The 23864-nt window shown below is 48.3% G+C and overlaps 13 protein-coding genes across 13 annotated transcripts; 7 read left to right on the top strand and 6 right to left on the bottom strand.

Moving 5' to 3' along the window:
* Nucleotides 1–313: 313 nt before the first annotated feature.
* On the top strand, nucleotides 314–2306 carry POJ06DRAFT_83952 (L-Aspartase-like protein). The gene is made up of 2 exons (XM_056191639.1): nucleotides 314–627; nucleotides 758–2306. Exons 1-2 carry the CDS (start codon nucleotides 430–432, stop codon nucleotides 2147–2149), a joined length of 1590 nt encoding a protein of 529 aa, XP_056044361.1. The 5' UTR covers nucleotides 314–429; the 3' UTR covers nucleotides 2150–2306.
* A 156-nt stretch (nucleotides 2307–2462) lies between these two features.
* On the bottom strand, nucleotides 2463–3423 carry POJ06DRAFT_237073 (ribosomal protein S6e-domain-containing protein; the record flags this gene model as incomplete). Its single annotated transcript, XM_056185936.1, has 3 exons — nucleotides 2463–2994; nucleotides 3060–3247; nucleotides 3418–3423. The coding sequence occupies 3 exons, from the start codon at nucleotides 3421–3423 to the stop codon at nucleotides 2463–2465; spliced, it is 726 nt and encodes a 241-aa protein (XP_056044360.1).
* A 274-nt stretch (nucleotides 3424–3697) lies between these two features.
* POJ06DRAFT_249812 (uncharacterized protein) lies at nucleotides 3698–4781 on the top strand. Its single transcript, XM_056187216.1, has 2 exons — nucleotides 3698–4553; nucleotides 4613–4781. The coding sequence occupies exons 1-2, from the start codon at nucleotides 3799–3801 to the stop codon at nucleotides 4758–4760; spliced, it is 903 nt and encodes a 300-aa protein (XP_056044359.1). The 5' UTR covers nucleotides 3698–3798; the 3' UTR covers nucleotides 4761–4781.
* POJ06DRAFT_249810 (P-loop containing nucleoside triphosphate hydrolase protein) lies at nucleotides 4782–8554 on the bottom strand. The gene is made up of 6 exons (XM_056187215.1): nucleotides 8215–8554; nucleotides 7996–8149; nucleotides 6269–7938; nucleotides 5854–6205; nucleotides 5692–5798; nucleotides 4782–5642 (listed from the first exon to the last, which is right to left on the bottom strand). Exons 1-6 carry the CDS (start codon nucleotides 8506–8508, stop codon nucleotides 4890–4892), a joined length of 3330 nt encoding a protein of 1109 aa, XP_056044358.1. The 5' UTR covers nucleotides 8509–8554; the 3' UTR covers nucleotides 4782–4889.
* Nucleotides 8555–8778: 224 nt separating this feature from the next.
* Nucleotides 8779–10396, top strand: POJ06DRAFT_249808 (phosphoribosyltransferase-like protein). Its single transcript, XM_056187214.1, has 4 exons — nucleotides 8779–9119; nucleotides 9323–9414; nucleotides 9475–10208; nucleotides 10267–10396. The coding sequence occupies exons 1-4, from the start codon at nucleotides 9049–9051 to the stop codon at nucleotides 10327–10329; spliced, it is 960 nt and encodes a 319-aa protein (XP_056044357.1). The 5' UTR covers nucleotides 8779–9048; the 3' UTR covers nucleotides 10330–10396.
* Nucleotides 10397–14175, bottom strand: POJ06DRAFT_208232 (uncharacterized protein). The gene is made up of 4 exons (XM_056185401.1): nucleotides 14010–14175; nucleotides 13640–13942; nucleotides 10975–13584; nucleotides 10397–10920 (listed from the first exon to the last, which is right to left on the bottom strand). The coding sequence occupies exons 1-4, from the start codon at nucleotides 14061–14063 to the stop codon at nucleotides 10570–10572; spliced, it is 3318 nt and encodes a 1105-aa protein (XP_056044356.1). The 5' UTR covers nucleotides 14064–14175; the 3' UTR covers nucleotides 10397–10569.
* A 111-nt stretch (nucleotides 14176–14286) lies between these two features.
* POJ06DRAFT_249802 (histidine phosphatase superfamily) lies at nucleotides 14287–15503 on the top strand. Its single transcript, XM_056187213.1, has 2 exons — nucleotides 14287–14464; nucleotides 14535–15503. Exons 1-2 carry the CDS (start codon nucleotides 14437–14439, stop codon nucleotides 15179–15181), a joined length of 675 nt encoding a protein of 224 aa, XP_056044355.1. The 5' UTR covers nucleotides 14287–14436; the 3' UTR covers nucleotides 15182–15503.
* Nucleotides 15504–16165, bottom strand: POJ06DRAFT_249801 (Ctf8-domain-containing protein). Its single transcript, XM_056187212.1, has one exon. The coding sequence runs from the start codon at nucleotides 16031–16033 to the stop codon at nucleotides 15623–15625; it is 411 nt and encodes a 136-aa protein (XP_056044354.1). The 5' UTR covers nucleotides 16034–16165; the 3' UTR covers nucleotides 15504–15622.
* A 44-nt stretch (nucleotides 16166–16209) lies between these two features.
* POJ06DRAFT_83880 (uncharacterized protein) lies at nucleotides 16210–19091 on the top strand. Its single transcript, XM_056191637.1, has 2 exons — nucleotides 16210–16621; nucleotides 16676–19091. Exons 1-2 carry the CDS (start codon nucleotides 16561–16563, stop codon nucleotides 19000–19002), a joined length of 2388 nt encoding a protein of 795 aa, XP_056044353.1. The 5' UTR covers nucleotides 16210–16560; the 3' UTR covers nucleotides 19003–19091.
* Nucleotides 19087–20224, bottom strand: POJ06DRAFT_249795 (ribosomal protein S8e/ribosomal biogenesis NSA2). The gene is made up of 3 exons (XM_056187211.1): nucleotides 20087–20224; nucleotides 19840–19966; nucleotides 19087–19698 (listed from the first exon to the last, which is right to left on the bottom strand). Exons 2-3 carry the CDS (start codon nucleotides 19952–19954, stop codon nucleotides 19205–19207), a joined length of 609 nt encoding a protein of 202 aa, XP_056044352.1. The 5' UTR covers nucleotides 19955–19966; nucleotides 20087–20224; the 3' UTR covers nucleotides 19087–19204.
* A 205-nt stretch (nucleotides 20225–20429) lies between these two features.
* On the top strand, nucleotides 20430–20732 carry POJ06DRAFT_267070 (uncharacterized protein; the record flags this gene model as incomplete). Its single annotated transcript, XM_056189208.1, has 2 exons — nucleotides 20430–20609; nucleotides 20673–20732. 2 exons carry the CDS (start codon nucleotides 20430–20432, stop codon nucleotides 20730–20732), a joined length of 240 nt encoding a protein of 79 aa, XP_056044351.1.
* Nucleotides 20733–21214: 482 nt separating this feature from the next.
* POJ06DRAFT_249791 (uncharacterized protein) lies at nucleotides 21215–22579 on the top strand. Its single transcript, XM_056187210.1, has 2 exons — nucleotides 21215–21703; nucleotides 21753–22579. The coding sequence occupies exons 1-2, from the start codon at nucleotides 21404–21406 to the stop codon at nucleotides 22503–22505; spliced, it is 1053 nt and encodes a 350-aa protein (XP_056044350.1). The 5' UTR covers nucleotides 21215–21403; the 3' UTR covers nucleotides 22506–22579.
* Nucleotides 22580–23800, bottom strand: POJ06DRAFT_274672 (uncharacterized protein). The gene is made up of 4 exons (XM_056189627.1): nucleotides 23741–23800; nucleotides 23569–23679; nucleotides 22793–23495; nucleotides 22580–22744 (listed from the first exon to the last, which is right to left on the bottom strand). The coding sequence occupies exons 1-4, from the start codon at nucleotides 23741–23743 to the stop codon at nucleotides 22593–22595; spliced, it is 969 nt and encodes a 322-aa protein (XP_056044349.1). The 5' UTR covers nucleotides 23744–23800; the 3' UTR covers nucleotides 22580–22592.
* Nucleotides 23801–23864: the final 64 nt, after the last annotated feature.

Genomic DNA, 23864 nt, shown 5'->3' with positions numbered 1-23864 from the left:
AGGCTACTCCATAAACCTGGCGGTATATCATACGGAGACTCAGTACAGCTCGAACAGGAGAAGTTGCAGAAGTAGAAGGCGGCAGACGACTAGGTTGTGCCCCGGGGGGGCGATAAGATTCGGAACGCATACAATGCGGTGGGGTTTAGGTTTTGCGCTTTACCGGATACATATTAGCCAGCCCTACGATTGGTGCGGTTAACACCCTAGGAACATTTGGAACTCAAATAAACCCGTGCTGGGAAACGTCGGAACGGAAGCTGTGCACAGGGGCCGAGTCCGAGGGTGGATCCGACGGAGCCACCGGCCACTCCTTTCAAGAACTTTTCTCCAGCTCGTCGACGCCCGGTTTTGCCCGCCTCCGTTGCCTATTACAAGGGTCGCCTATTACCATCTCGCATTGCCCCTCTATCCGACCATTGACTAGCGATGCTCTTGTCTGCTGCTTCTCGTCGTACCGTTGCGCGAGTGCTCGCCTCCAATGCCCGGCCATCTGTCAGCCTTGCTGGGAAACTTAATTCAGTCCCTCCAACGGCTCGTGTTATGGACGGCGTGCCTGCTCCCAACATTTCGATCACCCCCGCTTTTGCCATCCCCAGATTATTCTCAACTGCCACAGTGAACATGGTACGTATGGTTGTGAAGAATATGTTCTTCTCTGTTAATTTGGTCTGTTCCTGCATTACTGCCAGTGTGGCAGGATATGGCAATGCGGCGACATATTGATGATCCCGAGCGATAGCTAACGTTTAAACAGACCAGTCGCATCGAAACAGACGCATTCGGCGAGATCGAAGTCGCAGATGACAAGTATTGGGGCGCTCAAACCCAGCGCTCCCTCCAGAATTTCGACATTGGTGGCCCGACAGAGCGAATTCCGTTGCCCGTTATCCATGCGTTCGGCATCCTCAAGAAAGCCGCGGCCATAGTCAACGAGCGATATGGCCTCGAGCCCGAGATCGGGCAAGCCATTCAGACTGCTGCGCAGGAGGTAACTGACGGCAAGCTCAACGACCATTTCCCGCTTGTGGTTTTTCAGACCGGTTCTGGCACTCAGTCAAACATGAATGCCAACGAGGTCATCTCCAATCGTGCTATCGAGCTTCTGGGCGGCAAGAAGGGCTCAAAGAAGCCCGTCCACCCTAACGACCACGTCAATCGATCGCAGTCCTCGAACGACACTTTCCCAACTGTTATGCACATCGCTGCGGTCACTGAGATCACCAAGACATTGATCCCTCAGATTGAGCTTCTCCATGCGTCCTTCATCAAGAAGGTAGAGGAGTTCAACTCCATCATCAAGATTGGCCGTACACATCTCCAGGATGCTACACCTCTGACTCTTGGCCAGGAGTTCTCCGGCTACGCCACGCAGCTGGAGTACGGCCTTGAACGTGTCAAGGCCGTTCTTCCCCGACTCCGCTACCTCGCCCAGGGTGGTACTGCAGTCGGTACCGGCCTAAACACTAAGAAAGGTTTTGATGTCGCCATAGCTGAGGAAGTCACCATTCTCACCGGCGAGCAGTTCTACACTGCCCCTAACAAATTCGAGGCCCTCGCGGCCCACGATGCCATCGTCGAGGCGTCCGGGGCGCTCAACACTCTCGGCGCGAGCTTGTTCAAGATCGCGAACGACATCAGATACCTCGGCTCTGGTCCGCGATGCGGATACGGCGAACTCTCGCTCCCTGAGAATGAGCCTGGTTCGTCTATCATGCCAGGCAAGGTCAACCCGACTCAGAATGAAGCCCTCACCATGGTCTGCGCTCAGGTCTTTGGCAACCACACCGCCATCACCGTCGCTGGAGCCTCTGGCCAATTCGAGCTCAACGTCTTCAAACCGGTCTTGATCCGGAATCTCTTGTCCAGCGTCAGACTCTTGGCTGACGGCTGCCGCTCCTTCCGCCTTCACTGCGTTGACGGAATTCAGGCTAACACCAAGCGCATCTCGCAGTTGATGAACGAGTCGCTCATGTTGGTTACCGCGCTTAACCCGAAGATTGGCTACGACGCCGCTTCTAAGGTCGCCAAGAATGCGCACAAGAAGGGTATCACCTTGAAGGAATCTGCTATGGAACTCGGCGTCTTGAGCTCCGAGGAATTTGACGAATGGGTCAGACCCGAGAAAATGATTGGCCCTAGCGACTAAGTGGAGGAGAGCATTTGTGCATTGGATACACGAATCGGGTGTTTTGTAAAATTGGATGGATTAATACGCGAGTACTAGAATGATAATAGAATATTAGTCGATAATTAACTTAACTTAAGTTATGCTTTTTGGGAATTAATATTTTCAGCGTACTACTAGACTACCGACTCAGAACTGTTCTTCGAAGTACGTAAATTATTTTTGATGTACATGCGGCTACCGAAATATACTACACAAAACTAACAATAAAGCCAAGAACCCATAAAATAATGACACTTTTTGCGTTTCACTGTAATCTAGACTAGTAAAACATCTAAGCCTTGATGGTCGACGCCCGCATGGACGACGCCCGTCTCTTCCGGATCTCAGCTCTCTTTGCCTTATCCTCGGTCACACGCTTGGCCAACAGCTGAGCGTACTCAGCAGCTGCCTCCTTCTGGGCCTCAGCCTTTCTGATCTTGAGAGAAATGAGACGACGCTTGCGCTGGAGAGTCTGAGGAGTAACAAGACGCTGGATCTTGGGGGCCTTGGTGAAAGTCTTTCCGTTCTTCTCCACAGTGCGGCGAACAACGTACTTGCGGACATCATCTTCCTTGCCGAGACCCCAGAATTTCCGGATCTTGGACGCACGCTTAGGGCCGAGACGCTTGGGATGTTCGACGTCGGTCAAGCCGGTAATGTCGGACTCACCCTGCTTGACGATGGCGAGAGAAAGGACAGCGAGATCGTTGGCAACAATGCAGCCACGGACGGACTTACGCTTGCGCTCACCTGTACGGCGGGGTCGGTAGCAAGAGTGGCCCTTGGCCAACAACAGACGGACACGCGATGGGTGCATGACACCCCTAAACTCGTTAACCATTGCTCACTAATGTAATGTAATGCCATGAACGCAACAAATAGTACGTACTGCTTCATGGGAAAGCCCTGCTTGTCGTTACCACCGGTGATTTTGAAGATGTAGCCCTTGAACTCATCGCCGACGCTGTCACCCTCGACCTCCTGGCCGATGCGCTTCTCCATGAATACGTGAGTGCGACGCTCGTCGTCGATCTCAATCAGCTTCTGGGAGCCATTGGCCGGATATGAAATGTTGAGCTAGAAAACGATCCTGTCAATGTCCATTATCCTTCATAACCGACAGAATCCCGTCTATAGAATATCTTGTGCTTCTCAACCAATGAATTACATTCCCTTCTCCTCCATTCCAATTTTTATCTTAAGCCATAACTCGGCCCAAACTGCCCCCATATCAAATATCCACATACCTTCATGTTGAGTGTGCGGAATAGAAATGCGAATTGGCTGGCCGGTATATTCTCAAAAATGCGTGATCGCACAGGTCCTCAGAGCGTAGCGTTAGTGTCATTCGGCCACGAGCAAAGTTTGTGATGAGATGTAGCGGGATTCATTTGAAAAGCAGTCACACTTTAAGTATAGGGCTATGCCCTATAATAAGGTGATTGTAAGGGGTTTGTAGTAGTAGTGTACTTATGCGGAGCGACATGACGTTTACACAGGGTGATCCATATGGGTAAGGGGATACGAATTCGGCGCTCTGAGTGAAAATGGGAGTTACATAAACATTAACTTTGGTGAGTACTTTCATCCGCATTCGTTCCCTTAAGAAGTAGTGCATCTGCAAAAATATGCCAGAACCACAGCCATTTGCAGAGGCGCTGTCATCTTCGCCTCAGCTCTTCGCGCGACTGCTACCAACCGTTTTTTTCGAGAAGTATCTCGCCCTTGATCCGCCCATCCGACCATCCCTCAGATCACCCAAACAGTTCAGACCATGCAGTATAAATACCTCAGCTCTTCCAAACACATTTGGATCGGCAGTAGTGCGGATGGGTGAATGCATAGCTGTCTGTGGAATAACAGGATACATTGTTGACTCAGCCGAAGTCGGCCCTTCCTCGCTTTACACCAATGTCGACATTGTCGGACGAACAGGCCCGCCACAGCCCGAATTAATGAGCATGTCAGAGTGGATGTATGAGACCGCTTTAGCTACAAAGCTATTTAATCCGGTACAACTGCGGATACAAGGAACTACGCAAACACTTGTCTTACAGGCGCAGATCCAGCTTTTGTCGCAGATGTACTCCGGAGAGGTCGCATGGGCGGCGTTGTTGGCTTCGTTGGCGGTCACTAGGATACCGAAGGCAATTCCTTCGGATGATGAGGAGACTGTCACTGCTGATTTTGGAACTGAACCGGATATACGGTTTTCGAGGACGGAGTCAAAGAAGTTGGAGTTGAATTATCAGAGTCTGCCATGGTGTGTTAGTTTTGGTGTCATGGAGGACACAGGACTCGTGTTAGCGGATTTGGAGGGCCGGGTGGAGGATGCTAGCGTTCAGGGACGTATAACTATAGTTACATCAGCGGGGACAAACAGGTGAGTTTGATGTCGTACGTTAATTTATCCGGGCCGTGAAATACTGACGGTCATTTAAGCCTCCAAAATTTGTGCGTATCTGCAGGGAAAAGCGTCATATCTAAAGACCATATTCGGCAATGCATATCCTTGGCCAAACAGAGGGCGGCCGAGCTGGATTCGATTTTAAAGTCTCAGATATATCATGCCTATGGTAACGGATGGTAGAATTAGGGATTTAGCCATAATACATCTATCTGCTAAGAATTACAAAAAAAATCACTTGTGTCTATATAGCCCATACACATATACTGGCTCGACTACATTATTCCTTACAGTCACATGCTCTTTATTTAGTTATGCTCTAATGGCTTGGCGTTGTCTGCGTCCGACTTCAGCGTACTTACGAAGTCTACCAAGTCCCATCTTGGCAGGTTCCTTGATCGGGTTCGGCAAGTATGTACCCGAGTAAATACAATGAACGACCATCTTCTTGTGATATTTGAGATCAGGAAGCAACTTAGGCGTGATCAAGAAGTACTGGCTTGCGTTCTCCTGGCACGCGACGTCGACCATTCGGCCATGAACCATTCGCTCATTTCGGGGATCCATACCCTGGTTAATCTCATCAACGACTCTAAATGGCGCCTTGGTGACGCATTGCAGGGACATAAGGTAGAAAATCGTCGATACGGACCGCTCACCACCTGACTGGCGCTGATGAGTGAGAAGTTGAAGCTGCTCGTGCTCACGGAATTTCACTTTGATTTGAATACTCCAATTCTCGTAATCCTCGTCTTTGCCAACGCTTACTTCACCGGCGCAACCAATAGACCTAAAGGCGTCGGAGAACTCTGCAGAGACTCCGCTGATTAGGTGATCTAACTCCGGTTCCCAATCACTTCGAATTTCCGTAATCTGAGCGTACAAGTCCCGAATTCGCTCATTGCTGCTGTCGACTTTCTCCTGGAGTCTTTCAATCTCACTCTGTCGCTTCTCGTACTGCTCGATAACGTGCTGATTTCCACCGAATATGCTTTCGAGCTCTCCCTTGGTGCCAGCGATTCTACCATCTAGCTCATCAAGCGTCATGTCGGTTCTATCTGACAACTAAAGGAACTTAGCATTTAATTGTAGCATTACACAGTAACAGCCATACTTCTTTAATCTGTTGTTGCTGTTCCTCCGTCATGGCAGCCATCATCGACTCGAGTTCTTTGTGTCTTCTCGAGGATTCAGCTCTGAGATCTTGGACACGTCTCCTGGCTACATTGATGATTAGTACCTCCTGGATTTGCAACAAAGACAAAAAAATGCTTACAATTCTTAACTTCTTGAGCAAGTTTCTCAAGATCTTGGTTTGCTGCGGCAGCGCGATCTTTAAGTTCCACCGCATCGCTTCGTTTCTTCAGGCCGTCAATAGATTTAACTACAAAATCCTTACGCGCCTCCCACAGACGCTCCAGCAGCTCCACAAGCTTAGTCGCATACGCCTCGCGACGGTTCAAGTGTTCGCGAATTCTCTCTTGAGCTTCGGCGATTTTTTCCGCCGTGTCATCGGGCTTACATTCCAGCTCCTGAAGGGTTTTCTTCAGTTCTTCCACTTTGTCACACGCTTTATACCAGTCTTGGAGCTCCTTGTGCATGCGTTCACGGGTCTTTGCGAGAGAGTCCTAGATAAATGCTTGTTAGACTATATCACGATATTGACGGCAGGTCACACTTCAGCAAACAACCTTCTCGCTCCTGAGCTGTCTTATTTCGACCAGTCTCTCCTGAAAAACTCTCTGATGTTTCTGCCGTTCATCCTGCAATATGGTCCTCTGCTCTGCAGCCTCTTGAATTTCGTAATTAAGCTGCGCCTTGCGTTCTTGATCTACACCGCCGTCTGACAACAGCTTCGTTGAACGCACATCGCGCACTTGAGTGTAGATAGCACGATTGCCGTAAAAAGACCTGTTAAGGAAATACGAGTCTCTTCCAGAGATATAACGTCTAATTACTGGATTGCCGTCTGCGGTGACAAAACGTTCGATTTGATCTCGTTGAGCTGGCGACAGAGCACGGCGAGAATACGCAAACTCATCGAGATTGGCGGCGTGGCATAGCATATTGAGAACTGGATCAGGAGCTGTGACGGCATCCAGCAGGAAACCATCAAAATGAAGGTCGCGCAATTCTGTAGGCGAGCAGATTCTTTTCCACTTGTCGAACGTAGGATGATCGGTCCCGGAATATTCAACCACGGGTACGTTCAGGCGTCTCTTATCTATAACGTTCTCGGTGAAAGTCATGTAGTCCTCGCGGGATAAGCAAGTGAACGTCAGCATTTGGGTTCTATGAACCACGGTTTCAATAGCGTCTGTCAGGTTTTGGTCGATCATTGCAAGCGTGAGTATGGGAGGTTCGAACACGTCGCTCTTGAAAAGATGCTTATTTTGACGGAGCCAGACAACAGCGTCATAAACTTCCCGATCGACCTTTTGGACGTGCCTCAGCTTCTGGTTGCTCACCATTTCTAGATTTTTGATTTCTTCTTGGCGTGCTGCAATGCCTGCGTTCAGCTTTGCGATCTGGCTGTCGACGGCATCCATGGCAGACCTTGCCTCGTCCCGTCGTCGCGTGGCGTCTCTGTGCCGTTGACTATTCTCCGCTACCCTGTCTAATAGCTCACCCTTTCTGGAGTCGTCAGGCCGGTTAGCTGCTCTTTCCTCGTATTTCTCTAGTTCTTGCTTTGTTTTGGCAAGTTCTCGCTTATGCTTCTCCCGATTCTCCCGGTACTCCTTAATCGCAGCCGTCTGTTCATCTATAGCGGTCGCGAAAGTATCTTGGTCCTTCCATTTGGATGTGTACTTCTCCAAAGCTTTGTCACTAGCAGTCTTCGAAATCTCGAGAGCTTCGCTGGCTTGCCTAAACAAATCCTTGGCTGTTTCAGCCAATTGCAATGACGGATCAGCGCGCGCTTTTGCAGCCTCGAATTCGGCCCTTAACTGTCTAGATTCGTCTTTCGCCTCTCTAAGTTGACTCATAAGTCCAGAATACTCTACGAACGGACGATATCGTTCGAGTAGCTCTATCTCAGCCTGCAATCGTTCGCGCTCCTTGAAGCGCTCCACTTCCTGTCGTGCAATTTCCTGGCGTTCTTTCAGTTTCGCCAGTTCACGCTCGTTGGATTCGCCAGACGTTGTGATAGACTTGTACTCAGCGTGCAATTCGTTGAGCTTCTCATGACGAGCCAACATCTGGGGAGACCCAGTCGCGCGTTCGGTCTCGATAAGAAGATTCTGTGGTGTCATGCCCGCAAAAGACGCGACCTTATCTTGCGGTAGAAACTGGCACAAGTTGTCGATTTGAACGTTGTATCGATCAATTACCTCTTTCACGTTTTTCGCAGTCTCGCGCTTGCCTATTGTGCGTGAGTTAAGTATTCATTGCAACAGTTAGACACCTCAAATCGGCATACCATCTAAACTCCATTCAGATCTATTATCCTTGTAGATAGAGCGTTCGATGATAGGGTTCGGCTCGCCGGGAAATCCTTGGAGCTCGATCTCAATCGTAGCCTTATTCTGCCCATTCTTTACGAACTCTCCAACATCCTTCGCTCTGGCCAGAAGCTATCATGTAAGTTAGCAATATGATACGCGTTACCACACGAACTGTGCGAAATAAACAAATATACCTCAGGCTTTCCCCCAAGACCTAGACACACGGCGCAAACAAGTGTACTCTTTCCAGTACCGTTCGGACCAATGATCATGTTTAAGCTAGGACCGAGATGGAACTCTGCTTTGGAATACGTAACGAAGTCGCTCATGGCGACGCGCACGATCGCGCCAGGGGAGTGACTGCTGCGCATCTGGTCTGAAATGCGCGACCTCTTGATGGAAGGCATGGACTCAGAGTAAGCAGACACGCCATCGTCATAGATGTCATCGTCCTCGTCGAAGTTAGCCTGACGCCTGAATGATGGCATGGTGCCGCGTTGGATACGCGTATGTTACGATGCAGGCGTGAAGAAGAACGCGTTGTGGTCGGCCCAAGTAAATGTACAAAATTTAGACGCGTCTTGCAAGCTCGACCCTAACCCTTTCAGATTTGCTTATACAAATGGGCCCGGTCGAGTGGCCACCCGTTCTATTGTTCGTAATGTGACTAATGTCAATAGAACGAATAGTTTGATAATTTGAGACGTAAATTTTATACATACTTACCTAGCTACTAAAAGTAAGTATCCATCGTACTTGCGATAATCCATCGGTGGGGTTCATGCTGGCCCAGCCCATCCATACGATGTCCCCACGTTGTTCGATATTCACATCTTGAGCCGCATAGAAAATCTTGCACAAAAATCTCCAAGCGGGCTGTCATCGACCGCAAAGCAGCTGCTCTGCTCTCATCCACTCTTTCCCTGTAAACGACGTGTTCGTTTGTCTTGTTTTTATCGAAATACTTTGACCGCTAGCTATACTTTTACTATCATAACTTAACGGCGGATCCAGTGAAATAATTCAGCATGTCGTCGAATTCGATAAAACTGCTAGCTGGAAACTCCCATCCAGAGCTTGCCAGACTTGTTAGCATGCGGTACGTTCTTTGTCCCGTTTGTCAGATATTATATACTATTTGCACGAAGCTAGGCATGTACTGATTCATATTGGGCTGCTATCGGGCCAAAGATTGGTCGTGATGAGCAGACAAGGACCTTGGCAGTGGGCCCCATGTCGAGGATAGCCATTGGCGCTCAAGACCCATTTTTGTGCCCGATATATGCTCGGTATCACTACTAGTCTAGGGATTGAGCTAGCAAAGATTGCCGTATTTCAATATTCAAATCAAGAGACATCGGTCACCATTGGTGAATCAGTACGAGACGAAGATGGTAGGGCCTTGCCAGAATATATGAAGCAAAGTCGAAGTTGCGAGCTAACATTTCGCCCAGTTTTCATTATACAAACCGGCTGCGGCGAGATCAACGATAATCTTATGGAGCTTCTTATCATGATCAACGCGTGCAAGACTGCGTCCGCGCGACGAATTACCGCTGTTATTCCCAACTTCCCATACGCTCGGCAAGACAAGAAAGACAAGTCCCGGGCACCTATCACGGCCAAATTAATGGCCAATATGCTACAAACCGCTGGCTGCAATCACGTTATCACCATGGATCTCCACGCATCACAGATCCAAGGCTTTTTCAACGTCCCAGTCGACAACCTGTATGGTGAACCGTCGGTCCTGAAGTACATCCGAGAGAACGTCGACTACGGCAATGCTGTCATTGTCTCGCCCGACGCTGGTGGTGCGAAGCGTGCCGCAGCACTTGCGGACCGACTTGACTTGAACTTCGCACTCATCCACAAAGAGCGACAACGAGCAAACGAGGTCTCGCGTATGGTGCTCGTCGGCGATGTTGCGGGGAAGGTAGCAATTTTAGTGGACGATATGGCGGATACTTGCGGAACGTTGGTTAAGGCAGCGGAGACGCTTACTACTCATGGCGCCGTTAGCGTTATCGCTATTGTTACGCACGGTATTTTGTCTGGAAAGGCGGTTGAGAGAATCATGGACAGCAAACTTACGAAGGTTATTTGCACTAACACTGTGCCGCATGACGATAAAAAGGAAGTTTGTCCGAAGCTGGATACTATTGACATTAGCCCTACATTGGCTGAGGTACGCAGTACTTCAATTTACGTGTTTGTTGTCACTGGCCGCTAACAAAACCGAGCAGAGTATAAGAAGATTGCATAATGGTGAGAGTGTATCTTACCTATTTACTCACGTTCCTCTGTGATATTATTTTATTTCGGGACATTATGGCGTATTTGATTAAATTGAGAAATTTACTAAAGCAATATTAATCTACAAATGGCATGATGTGGACCATGTGGACCACCGGATATTTAGTCTCTAACCACAAAACTCGTACGTTCGAAACGTACACCAATATCCTACCAACACTTTATAAAACAAGTCAGAACACGCCATGTGTATCCTTAGTCTATATTTCTACTCTGTTTCCTTCCAGTTTAGCCTAAACATTAACAAGAGAAAGTCCCGGAGTACCAGGAACTGCAGCCTCAGCCTCCTTAGGATATGCTACCGGAACTTCCTCACCGGTAAGAATATTCACACCGACGGAGGAGCCCTCCTTGACGACAAACGCCTCAATACTCTGACTGCCGATTCCTCGCTGCAACGCGGAGATGGTGGCCTTGACGGTCTCAACCTCGTCGAAAATCAGCTTGCGATTGAAGACAACATCAGGAGATTCCTGGCCGCCAGTTAGACGATGCTTGAGGTGATTGACAAATGGCATAGATCGCTTCATGTCACCGAGTTTTTGAGCGTTGGCCGTAAGATCAGGCGAGAATTTCAAGGAGACCTATGGCATCGTCAGTTTGAAATTTGAAGCTGTGCTAAAATGAAGACAACATACACTGTCGAAAGCGTCACGGACAAGGTCGAGGTACTTTTCTTGCCATTCAGGAAACTGGAGGGCAATGTAAATGGTCAACTTGGTAGGCTTCTTAGGATCGAAGGTAGTGGGTTTGCCCTTCTTCTGTTTCTTGATATTGGCACCCTCAGTCTCACGAATCGAGCGCGCGACACCGCGCACGTAATCCAACGCAGCAGTAAGGCCAATGTCAACAGGCTGGCTAACCTCAGGAAAGACAGCGAACTGAACAGATTGTGGTCTCTTAAGGACTTCTGTCCATATGTACTCAGCCCAGTGAGGGGCGATAGGATTCAAGAGCAATGCCTGCTGCTCAATGTATCGCAACACGAGATCCTTGTGCATGCCAACATTGTACGAAGTGGCTTCTCTGTAGTAATCCCGAGCAGCCTGGAAATCGAACAAGCCGGTCTTCAACGCGGCCTTGTAAAAGGCGTTGTCGTAGTTCTTTTTGGTTGCTTCCACAAGCAAGTTCATTTCGTTCTCGAAGGCCCGATCTAAGAAAGAATCCTTAGGACCCGTTCGGAGATCGTCGATGTTCTTAACTTGATCTTCGCACCACTCCCGCATCGTGTACAAGCGGAGAATCATAGCATTGGCGTTGCTTTCGTCAAAGTTGGCATCTTCGAAAGTATCTCCAGCATCGGCGAGAGCTATTCTAGCACAATCGGCACCAAATTTCTTGACTATCTCATTCAACGTCATGAAGTTACCCGTGCTCTTGGACATCTTCTCATTATTGAGCATGAGATGACCGTTGGTACGGACACCACGAGGCCAATACTTTTCCGGGAAGAGCGCGACATGGGTGTACATGAAGAAAGTCAAGTGATTGTTGATCAAGTCCTTGCCAGACACTCTGACATCAAGAGGGTAGAAGTACTCAAATTCTCGCCTCATTGCTTTCAACTTGTCCTCAGCGATGGTAGTGCTCTTGGGATAATCGCCACGGGTAAAGATATAGTCAAAAACTTCATCGGTCATTTCGCTGGGGCTAGCATTCGCCAAACCCTTAGTCTTCCCAAATATGTCGGAATGCAAATGGTGAGCAATGGTGTAGTAAGCCATATACACAGTCGAATCTGACAAACTTTCAACGAGGTACTGTGGATCCCACGGGAGACGGGTCCCAAGACCGTACGAACGAGCACAAGCCCAGTTGTTAAGCCAATCCAAAACCGATTCGAACGCGTGTCGGGACTCAATGCTGAAGGTGTTCATGTGTTCAAGCAATCCATAGGTCTCCTTCTTCCATTCTTCCTCGCCGTAGTCGATATACCACTGGTCTTCCAACGACACAACGCACTCGTCGCCACTTCGGGAAATAACCAAAGACTCCGGCTCATCGTAGACGAAAGCATCACCAGCAGCAACTAAGTCGTTCTTCACCTTATTCTTGGCAATCTCGACCTTCTCGCCTTTGTAAGCACCGATCAACATGGTACCCTGATAGAAAGCATCCTTGTAGGCAATCTCCTTGGCCTTAGCTAACAATTCCTTATCTTTAGGGGACTGGATCTTCAACTCCTTGACAAGTGCAACTGCGGTGAGATCTCCATAAGTAGGAGTAGTGATGATAGGAATAGGGTCAAGTGACGCCCATTCTTTCTCGATACCGTAGTAATCCGCCTTCTTAGCCAATTCAACCACCGTAGCATAATCGTCCGGAGAATCGGAAGGCACAGAAGTGACAACGCCGGTACCCTTTGAAGCCAGGATGGTATCCATGGGAAGCACTCGGACTTCGGGATAGACGCTCAACGGGGCGTGGATCTTGGCACCAATGATATCCTTGCCGGAAATCTCCGCTAAAAGATTAGCCTCTCCGCGAACCGGAGTGATCTTCTGGAACGACATGTTCTTCGCGGCACGCGCAGTGCAGACATATATTTCGGTAGAGGAAATCTCATACAAGCCGTATGTGATATTGGGGCTGACAAAGCAGCACGTCTGGCCGTACATAGTCTCGGGACGGAGTGTGGCAGCAATCAAAGAAACTTTCTTGCCCTCAATTTCGAGGCCAGCCTTATCAAGGACGGACCTCGCCGATGCCGGCCATTCCAAGACCTGGATCTTAATACCTGTGTAATCCTGCGGGTTCACACCCTCTCCACTTTGTCGGTCGTGATCCATACATGGCTGACCGTCCTTAGCAGAATATATGGTGTACCTCAAACCAAACTTCACCTTGCTCAATGACTTGAGGCTCCTCATCTGCCACCTCACAAACGCGTCGTAGTACGGATTGGCGTCAGTAGTGACCATACTTCGACGCCAGTCAATTCGCGCACCAAAACTGTCGCAGTCTTCTTTGCACTTAGGTGGGAAGAACTCGAGCCAGTAATATGGGTCGGCAAACTTCTTAACTTCTTCCCGAGGAATTCCAAGCTGCAACATGATTTCGTACTGGAACTTTCCGCGGCCCTTCTTCGCAGCAGCCTTTGACTTGTTGGCTCGGAATGTTGTAGGATCAGCTTTGGCATTGATGACAGGAACGGCGGTTGGTCCTGGCTCTGCATCCTCTTCGGTGGGCGCGTTTTCGAAATTGGGACCGAACATTTCAATCTCACGGATAAGCTTGTCGGCACAAGCCTAATAAATAGTTAGCATCTTTCCATCAATATCACGCTGCAGGCTCCCCACTCACCTTAATTGGCATACCAGTGCAGTGGAACCCGAGAGGAAACAATGCCCGCTTGCCCAACATTCTCTCGTAGCCAGTCTGAAACTCGACCTTACTCATAGTGAATGAGTGACCAGCGTGAAGGACACCGTTCATGTAAGGGTAGGCCATGGTGCCAAAGAATTTGGGGTAGTTTTGGCGAAGTTCGTCCGGATCGGTAATTGAGGTTTCGTCAATAGCAGGCGGGTTGATCTCGAAGATTTTCTCTTCGGCCCACTTCCTCTGGAATTTCTTCTCCGCAGCGATAAGTGCGTCTCGCTTTTCAGTCTAAGAGCTGGAGTTAGTCTTAATTTGTCTCCACAATCGACGACACAAGAACAAAGAAACAACTGACATTCTCCATCACTAACGTCTTGGCCGCCGAATCGGTGCCATTTGCGATAGTCATTTTTCTTATATACTCGATACCAATTGACCAGATACAAAAGTAATTAGGAACTGCTTGTGGTTGGCCTGTGAGTCTTATAATGGGTGACTTGCCAAATGCAAAATACTCATTGAGCTAGTTTCGCTGTATAAGTAATAATTTGAGCCCTTAGTGGAATTTGGGGGGTACGTGACACTAAGATATCATCATCCCGCGGGACCGCCCACTTATACTCTCAAGTTGATATTTCGTAGATGGCAAGTTGATATTTTTGCCTTCTAACTTAAAACGCGTGCCCGCCACAATTTTTTCTGTCACTCTTTTGTACCGTGGCGGAAGTCGTACCCGCCGAATATTAGCAACATATTAGGCTCGTTAGTAAATCGTATTTTGCATGAAAGTTTATCTCGTTCGTCATGCTGGTAATGACTCTTTCCTTGCGGTGATGTTGACCGATTTTGTCGGCAGATTGAGAGACTAATGCGGATGTAGAATCTACCGACAATTATCGGCACATTTATGGCGGTTCAGGAAGAGATGTCGACTTGACCGAGTTGGGGATGCTTCAGGCGAACGAATTGGCTAATGTATTTGATGGCTTGAGTCTGCGGAACTTGTACTCGTCGCCCCAATTAAGAGCGTGTCGCACTGCGTCAGCGATCTTGAGCCGATGTCCGTCGACTGAACTGGAGTTGTCCGATCTGATTGTGGAAAGGCACTTTGGTAGTTTGGAGGGCAAGTCATATAGAGTTAAGCACAATGAGGGTGTCGGCGACGAGCCATATTCTCTCGTCGCCAGGAGGGTTGAAACGTTTTATTTGGAGGTTTTGAAGAAGCAGATTTTTCAGGTTGAACACATCGACTGCATAGTTGTGGTTTCTCACGGCATTACGTTGGACTATTTGCTGAGAGTGATCCTTAAGGATTTCAGTGATGATGGCCTCTGTACAAATGGTGCCTTTCTGTCCAATGCTGCGTATCACTTACTGGAGATTGACGCAGTCAACAAACAACTGGTCTCCTCACATCTCAATGTCAAATTTCACTTGGCTGATGTCAAGATGAAAGTTTCTAAGACTCTTAGTGGGGTTAAGTATGATTCCAAACAGACGAGAATGGATTCATTTTTGAAGAATTAGGTTGTTTGAAACGGTAAGCATTAGTCTACTTTACATTTATTAGCATACTTCTTCCTGTCACATGATGAAAAACCTTTCACAGACCTGTACCAATGCTTTGCATTTGCGGACACACACTAGTTATTGCCATTTTTTCTGATTCACTCTTCGGTTGAAATTTGTACACTAGAAAATTTTACGGCTTGAAAGTATCTAATTGTTTATTTAGGAGTAATGCATACTGCGTGTATCGAAGGTTACGTGCAGATTTGGTTATAGGGGGAGTTTCGGGCGTGATCCCAGACATTTTAGATACTGATCTACTGTAGCATTAACCAATCAAATCTATTATTCTCATGCACCGCTACCCTAATTGAAGAACTATCGCACAAAATATATCGTACACTACTCGAATTTCCATTTTGAGTCTTTAAGCGGGACCTTACTGCAATATTGGGAGGTTTATCTCAGCTTCTGATTTACTACAGGCTCTGGCCGTGAAGTAAACAAAATCTTCTTCCTAATGACTTCGACAATCTCCACAGCAGTTCCATCCGGACTGCCATTCTCCTCCTGCTTCTCCGATTCCTGCCTCGTAACGCGCCGTAGAACGCCGAATGGCGGGCTCAAATCGACAATTGTGCCTTCCATCCTCTGATAGTCCCCGATCCATAACCACGCCGTCTCGCCATCAAACGTAAGCCTTCCAATTTCTGATGGAGTGCCATCTGCGGATGACTGGCCGGTGTTCAGCGTCCCTTGGATTTCAATGAGGGCTAATCCTGACGGTGTTTGTAGAACTTGCGGGAAGTCGTAGAACGGGGATCCGCTGTTCGCAGGGAGCGTGTTGAGTGCGAAGGTTGCCGACGGCATGCAGCGCCTTCTGTGTAGTCCGAGCTGATTGCACTCTGTATACAGCGATAACTCTTTTTCGACAAACAGCTTGCTTTTGGAGATAGGCGATGGAATTGTGTTGCGGCGTAGTCACCAGCCGTCGGGAATTCAAACAAAGCGTGAAGAGAAGAGCCGCAGCGAACTCAGGCAGTGACTTCCTGATGATCTCCCCAAATACGCAATCTCCGACGAGCAGTCTTTTCGACCATATGTCCCGGTGATAATAATACAATGTCTTCGTTGGCATCTAGTCTCCAGCGACTATTGCTGGTCCAGTTTGTGCATAAAGAAGGAGACTCGTCATTCCCATTAATTGCAAAGTCACTGGCCACTCATCCGCTGTTGCGTGATGCGGGACTAAAGTCAATAAATGACAAAGTATGGGATCATTCGTCTGAATTTTGGTGAATCGGAATGGTTTATTGATGAGAGGGCGGGGGCTCCATAGAAACCATTGTTGAGTGTATATTGACCATCTTTAGGAATGCGAAGGGCTTTACAATAACATGCTACAAGCGGAAGGCCTTGTGCGTCAACCAAGTACGGGCATAGGCGCAGAAGTAGATCGTATGAGCGAAGATTGTTTATTTGCAAATTTCTGCCTGACTAATATTGATTCAGCTTCACCTTCGGTCATTAAGCTTACGGATATTTTACATTCTCGATATCGGAAGGAGTTAATTGACCAAATTCGGCAAGATGAGTACAATTACAGACAATACCTCCGCGAAATTGAGGAAATTGGGAGAGGCGAATGGGATAGTCGACTACAAGATTTGGAGATTGTGGCGAATCAGCAGAATGAGCTCGAAGAAGACGAAGATCACTTTGAACCCGAAAAGCCAGTTGCAGAGGAAGTTAGCAAGCATCCAGGTGACACAACACAGCAGAGAGAGTCAGGGCCTGAACAGAGTACGGAGTCCATCATGATAGCTGATGAGTCTGCGAATTTGGAAGATCTGGAGATGAAAGATATCATAGTTGACTTGCCCGCCGAAGACCTCGTTTCGAAACCCACCGATGAAGTATCACCTTCGTCAACACTGCGACCACAGCGGGAGCCGGAAACTATGGAAATAGATTCGCAGGCGACAATCGAGATTACACAGGAGACAGCGACGTCGAAGTCAATGATCCCGTCAACGAATCCTCCTTCTGAGGCGTTTTCAGGTGACTCTGCGACGCAGGAGAGTGACCTTCATATTTGGCAAGCCCAAAATGATGATTCGACTACTGCGCTACCTAATGAATCTACCGTATCGATGCTGCTGGACACGACCGAAGATCATCCATCCATTCCAGATGGTGCAAGTCAGGTTAAGGATTCTACGCGTGAGGTGTCTGAGCCGGCAATTTCAGAAGAGGAAATGCGAATGGATGAATCTAGTGCTGCAAATGTCAATACCAAGTCGGCTGAAGTTAGCACAGAATTCCCCGATGGATTGCTACGGACCACCAACGTAGGGCCGTCAGTTGACAAGGAAGATGTGGAAATAACTGTATCGCCCCTAGTCCCGAATGATGCTGCCGGTGTTCGGCCAGTTACATCACAGCGTTTGCCCGCCCACGTGCGGTCTACGGACATCAATGACATCGTGGGTTTCGAGCAAGGAGAACGCGAAGATATGGAGCGAACGATCTCGCCTGAAGCTACCGAAATATCTGAGACAGGAGCGTCACGTGCCCAATCGGCTGAGCCACCAAAGTTGGTCGAAGAGATTGGAATGCCAGCGATAAATGCTATCGGTGACGAATATGCGCCTGCGACGATGGAAGATGTGGAGATTCCGGATTCGGAGGTCGACGAGCGTGAAGTAATGCAGGTTTCTGGAGAGACAGCGGCACCTACCACTGGCGGCCAATTTGTTGATAGTGAGGTTATTGCGCCTGCGGAGGTTATTGTGGATTTGAATATTACAGAACCTGCCATGATGCAGGGACACGAGGACGGCCGATCAGGTGAAGGCGTAGTTGAGAAACCAGGACAAGGTGATCTCCAAGTAACGGGTTCACCAGCGGAGACTATCCCCGATGCTGCCAAGAAACAAGCGGAGACACTGAAAGATGAGATGAACGAAAGGCAACTTCAAGAGGCAGAGCAAGAGTTAGAGCAAGCTACGGAAGGATCGAGGCCCGAAGTCGAACACGAGACTTCTCTGGAACCACCATCCGAACCTGTACGAAAGGGCCCAGGGCGGCCGCGCAAACGTGGGTTGCGAAAACCAGAGCCGGAGCCTGATGCTAGTGGTCCGGAGGAGAACGAGCTGGAACCAGAGCCTCTTCAGCATGACAAAGTTGAGACGGAAGTTGAAAACGAAATGCGAGAGAAAATTGTGGAGCAAGGAAATGTGGGCCAACAGGAAGAGCAGCTACATGAGCACGAGGAGGAAGTCGAAGAGGAAGAGGGCGAGGAGGCCGACGGAGAGGAGGATGAGACAGCTCCGCGATCTCTGCGTGGCCAACACAAGCGTCGATATTCTATTGCAAATACTGAGTCGTCTCCTCAGATGGCAGAGAACAAAAGCAGTCCAGCAACTCCAGGAGGCCACACGCCGCGACCGACAAACCGCAAATTTCAGACTCTTGTTGCTCCTCTTTTGGCGAACATTTCGTCAAACAAATCTGCTTCTTTCTTTACTAGCCCAGTTAATGAAAATGACGCACCTGACTACCATGATCTCGTGTATGAACCCACAGATCTTAGAACAATAAAGAGTATAGTTAAGGAAGGGCGGATACAGACCTCCAGCGAACTTGAACGGGAGATCATGAAGATGTTTGCAAATGCGGTTATGTACAATAGATGGGACTCTGACATTGGCGCGTGGAGTAGGGAAATGCAGAAGGAAACAGAGACGCTTATAGCCATGTTCAGGGGTGCGGAGAGAAGAGGGCAAAACGGCAATACCGTGGCGTCAATTCCAGAACTGAAGCGAAGGAAGAAATAAATGTACTGGACAAGAGAAGATATACTATTTTATATAGCCGTTATGTTCCTATCACCAGCAATGCAATATTGATGGACGACGAGAATACTATTCATCGTAAACTTTTATTTGATGGAAACTAAGGAATAATTACAAGCGCACATAGTACAATAGATGCCGGGAAAATATGAAACAACCCTATAACCCACATACTTTGTTTCCTTTACTTCCTCGCTTGCATTCTGCGGATGTAGAACGCCAACTCCTCGCCCTCAAGAATATAACCATCAACACGACCACTCTGTCCTGGGCGTGACGAAACACAAGCGTAGAGTCGACCAGCACCGAATTGAGATTCAATGGCAGGCTCAACTTTGGCAAGGCTCTGTCTGGCAGCGAGTTTGCGCTCAAGCTTGCTTGACCGCTTCTCGGTGGCTTCCTCCTGAGTCTTCTTTCCCTTCTTCTTGCCGAGAGTCTGGCCGTATTGAGTCTCGTACCATTGGCGGAATGGAGTAGCATCGATCTGAACAATAGCAGCCTTGGTGAGAGTGTTGGTACGGATAAGTTCGTTGTTGGAGGGGTGGAAAGCCACGCCCAAGATACGGGTCTTGCGAGCGATACCCTCAGAGCCCCATGAGTAGTTACCTGACTCGATACGGAGAGCACGGAACTTAGTATTGCCACCTCGGGTGCGAACAGTGTGAATGCGCTTGGGTCCTGTACAGTAAAAATCGTAAGCAATTTGTGAACACATAATGTTGCGTCGCCCATGTCAGAGTGCGAACCAACACATCCATGTCTGCATAACGGGCAGTCATGGGTCCAACTACAACAACGGACGGGCTGAATAAAACGTACCGATACGAGTGTTGGCAGGCTGACGGCCCAACTCGAATTTCCGCTTCTTGCGGTAGGAGGCACGCTTAGCACCGGTGTGCGAGCGCTTGTGGCGCGAATCTCGGGAGATACCCATGTCGAAGTTGCTCTGCAGAGATCACTAGTTAGACGACCCAATCCAATTATAAAAACCAACGGATAAAATAATGCTGATCTAGTATTTCCGATATATCTGTGATTGCACCCAATTTTATAAGAGAGCACATACCTTTTGGCGTTGTCGAGAAAGAGCGGTTGGGTGCTGGCAAGTATGGACAGGGGACGGACAAGACGAAGCGCACTACTTTTGATGGTATGGCCTGCCCTGAGTCGAAGTTCCAACCTTCGAGATGTGACGCGTTTGCTAGCTGGAGGTGCGTGACTGCTTTTTGGCGGCAACCCTTGCCACACATAATGAGCCCTGAATACGTTAGTAGCCCTAATAGAGGATCCTAAAGAGAAGCCCCAACCCAATGCTGTCGAATAACAAATTTGTATTTAGCATGAATTCTCATCAAACGTCGTATTAAATTCAGTACAGCGGAGATAAGAAAGGATTCAGAAAAGACCAAATGAGTATTTATGACCAAGTAGAGATTGAAGACATGCTCTTCGATCCGGATCTACAAATTTACACTTACCCGTGTCCTTGTGGCGACAAGTTTCAGATTTCGCTGCTGGATTTGATGGATGGTTCTGATGTGGCAGTTTGTCCTAGCTGCAGTCTAATGATTCAAGTCATTTTTGAGCCCGTAAGTTGGTAACAGATTGATGCGAATTTGCTTGAGGAGGTCCAAGCTGACTTGATGGCGTAGGAGGATTTGGAAAGCGTCGCTACTGAATCAGGCTCGCAGCCAGTTTCTGTATCAGCTTAAGTGCATCGATTACCGATATAATCTATCGCTGCCAATCTTCTGGTTTCGTTCCGCTGATAGTGCGTTGCCATTCCTGTTGGAATAGAGGCATCTTGTTACATTCGATCAGATATAGTATTCTCAGCACTTCTCGTGTTTAGTAGTTTTAAATGTTGTATGATTGCTTGTCACGGTATTGTCATTATTGGTCATCTTAAATGGGAGTCTGCATCGGTGTTTTTGATTTAATGGCGTACATGACTGAATAGTGCCATTTTCTTGGATTTTTGAACGGGGTGTACGACTAGGTATTCAGGGGTCGGGTTGTGTTATTAAAAGTGCTATTGTCGGTCGTTATTACTAGTTCTTTATTTGTGTATTATGTTGGAACTGAATTACTCATAATGTGGCACAATGCGATTGGTAGAGTGAACATTGTTAGGCAGCGCGATATCTGATGGCGCTGTCTTACGGCATAGTCCTAACGTTCCGTCGCCCGCGGACGTGCCAGTACCATAGTCCCGCTTTCCGTGTCTTCCGCGCGCGTGAGCTTTATAGGGTCCCGCTTGCCAAGCATCAGCTATATAATTGTTGATCTCCACTCGCGCCATTGCTAATATATAATGACTAGTACTTAGGATAAACGTCCCTACGATATATTTCTATTTCATTAAAATTCAAATTCACACACGATGGTGCGACCTGCCAGTGTTGCGACGCGGTCCCTAACGTTCACTTATCCCGGCTCGCACCCACACTGGACATACGATACTGTCCCACTCCCGATTCCAACGAACCAAATCCTAATCCAAGTGACAGCATCAACGCTAAGCTCATGCGATATTGCTATTTGGAACACACAGATGCTGTGGGCTAAGCCAGGTGAGAAGGGTCTCGGCCGGGATTTTGCTGGAGTGGTAACTTATGTGGGGGGTAACCACGAAGGGAAGTGGAAAGTGGGAGACGAGGTTTGTGGAATGTACTACCATCCGGTATGTCTTGATTTAGACAGTGTGCGAAATAAAGTTCTAACGAATGAAGTACGGTTCTGGCACGCTGGCGTCTCATGTCCTTCTTAATCCCGCCAGAGATGCTGTCATTCGTAAACCGGAGATTCTGCCGACACTTGAAGCTGCAGCGTTTCCGCTAAGTTTCAGCCTGGCGTATCAGTGTCTAAAGAATGCGCCATTAACGCCTTCTTCTACAGTATGTGTATTTGGCGGCACGACCAGTATCGGACTATTTGCGATACAGTTGGCAAAGAAGCATTTCATGGTGCAACGTGTCGTGGCAACTTGCTCTGCAGGCGATAGCGAGGTTCTGGCTCGGTACATGGGCGCCGACGATGTCGTGGATTATACCCGTGTAGACGAGCGGGATCTCGTCGACGCGGTTTTAGCCACCGCAGGCGAGAGCATGCATTTTGATCTCGTGGTCGACACTGTCGGCACGACTCCGATAATAATGGAACGGCTGAAGGACTTGACACCCCCCAAGACGGGTTGGTACGTGACTACAGTTGGCGATAAAGATCACCCTGAAGGCGTGTCGTTTTTGTCATCCTCGAGTCTAGGGAAGACGTTGGTTGGCGCGGTCAGGGGTCCTCGGTATAAAGTCGAGGGAGCCGTGCCAAATGTGGAAACACTGAAGTTGGCTTTGGAGCTATATGAGCAGCAACGTGTAAGGATCCTGATTGACTCAGTGCTTGGGTGGGATAACTACCAGGAGGCGCTGGACAAACTGCAAAGCGGTTCAGCGCACGGCAAGATTGTCATAAAAATCGATGAATTTTAGTCGAACGACTTTGTTTATGAATCATTGTAATGGAGCAGCAGGAGTTCAGGATGGTTCTAATGTATTAATGAATATTCTATGACTGATCTACAGAAGCTCTTTCCAGTCTTCGTAACGCTTCTTGCGCATCGGGTCGATATCTTGCAATTTGTCCAAATAACCCGCTACCGACGAGTCAACTTTCTGGCCCGCTAATGTCGCGAGCAGTCCTTTGTAAAAAGCTAGTGATTGCAAACACCCTGATATTGTCAGCCAATTAATCGCCAGTAAACAGGAACCAAGCTTACATTTACTATCCGGTTCGATCTCTAGCAAGTCATGGATCGACTTAATCTCCTTCTCCAGCAAACCAATGCGCTCGTCACGACTCAGTTTAACAATGTCATCCGACGTCATCAACCACCTATGATATAGCCACACGCTCTGATCATCAGGATCAGTGTATATCGCCTGCGTAATCAAATAAATCTCCTTGTCCAAAAGCTCCCTCGCATCGATCTCTGGCTCTTCATTGAGCAACCGCGGAATCAACTTCGTTCTATTATGCCATGCCGAGAAATTCGAGAAGTTGGAGTTGATTTTCACAGTTGTGTAGTCGAATTCGGGACGGACCATGCTTTTGCCGGTTGCCATCTCCATGCGTTGGACAACGTACCGTCTATATCGCCATCCATGGAAATTGCGTGCATCACGATCAAGCATTTTAGTCACTAATCCGAGTTCAAACTTCCAGGATGGCGAGGGGGCAGTTTGCAGACACCATTGGCGGTGATTCCAAATCCAGTAGCATTTAGGGAATTCGACAAGTCGAGCGAAGAGGAATTGCAGTTCATTGTCGATATGGGACTGAATTGCGTCTGCGGTTTGCGATTTGAAAATCGAGGTCAGGATTTCCCGGCGGTAGTTCCAGACCGTATAGTATTCTGGATTTTGCTTAAGAAGTGTGGTGGTTAGATCGAGGGTGCCAGGGGTATAATCTTGATTTTTGCGCTGTTAACCGTTAGCGACTGTCCTTACGTTCGTAGCTAGCTCAAGAAAGAATACTGAACAAACTTGGACTTACTGAACCCAGGACCTTATCTACCAACGCTTTATACTCGACAATCTTGCCAGCTTCTCGACGACGCTTTTCTTCCCTCGCCTTGGCAGACGCCCGCTCTCGCTTTACACTGTGCTTTGTATGTCGTCAGTATTTCATGGGCCGTACCTATAAACAGTGCTAATATGATTCTTACCATTTGAATCGATATTGATATACACCCGAGTCGAATATGCGGTTGGTTGACATCGCGGAGATGACCAAGCTAGCGGCACGTGATCCGCCTACAGTTGTCAAGAGCGCGTCGTGCCTGGCGACTG

Source organism: Lipomyces tetrasporus (assembly GCF_029532465.1).
Source record: "Lipomyces tetrasporus strain NRRL Y-64009 chromosome Unknown POJ06scaffold_4, whole genome shotgun sequence".
NCBI classification, from domain to species: Eukaryota; Fungi; Ascomycota; class Lipomycetes; order Lipomycetales; family Lipomycetaceae; genus Lipomyces; species Lipomyces tetrasporus.
This window is presented reverse-complemented; position numbering and strand designations above follow the sequence as displayed.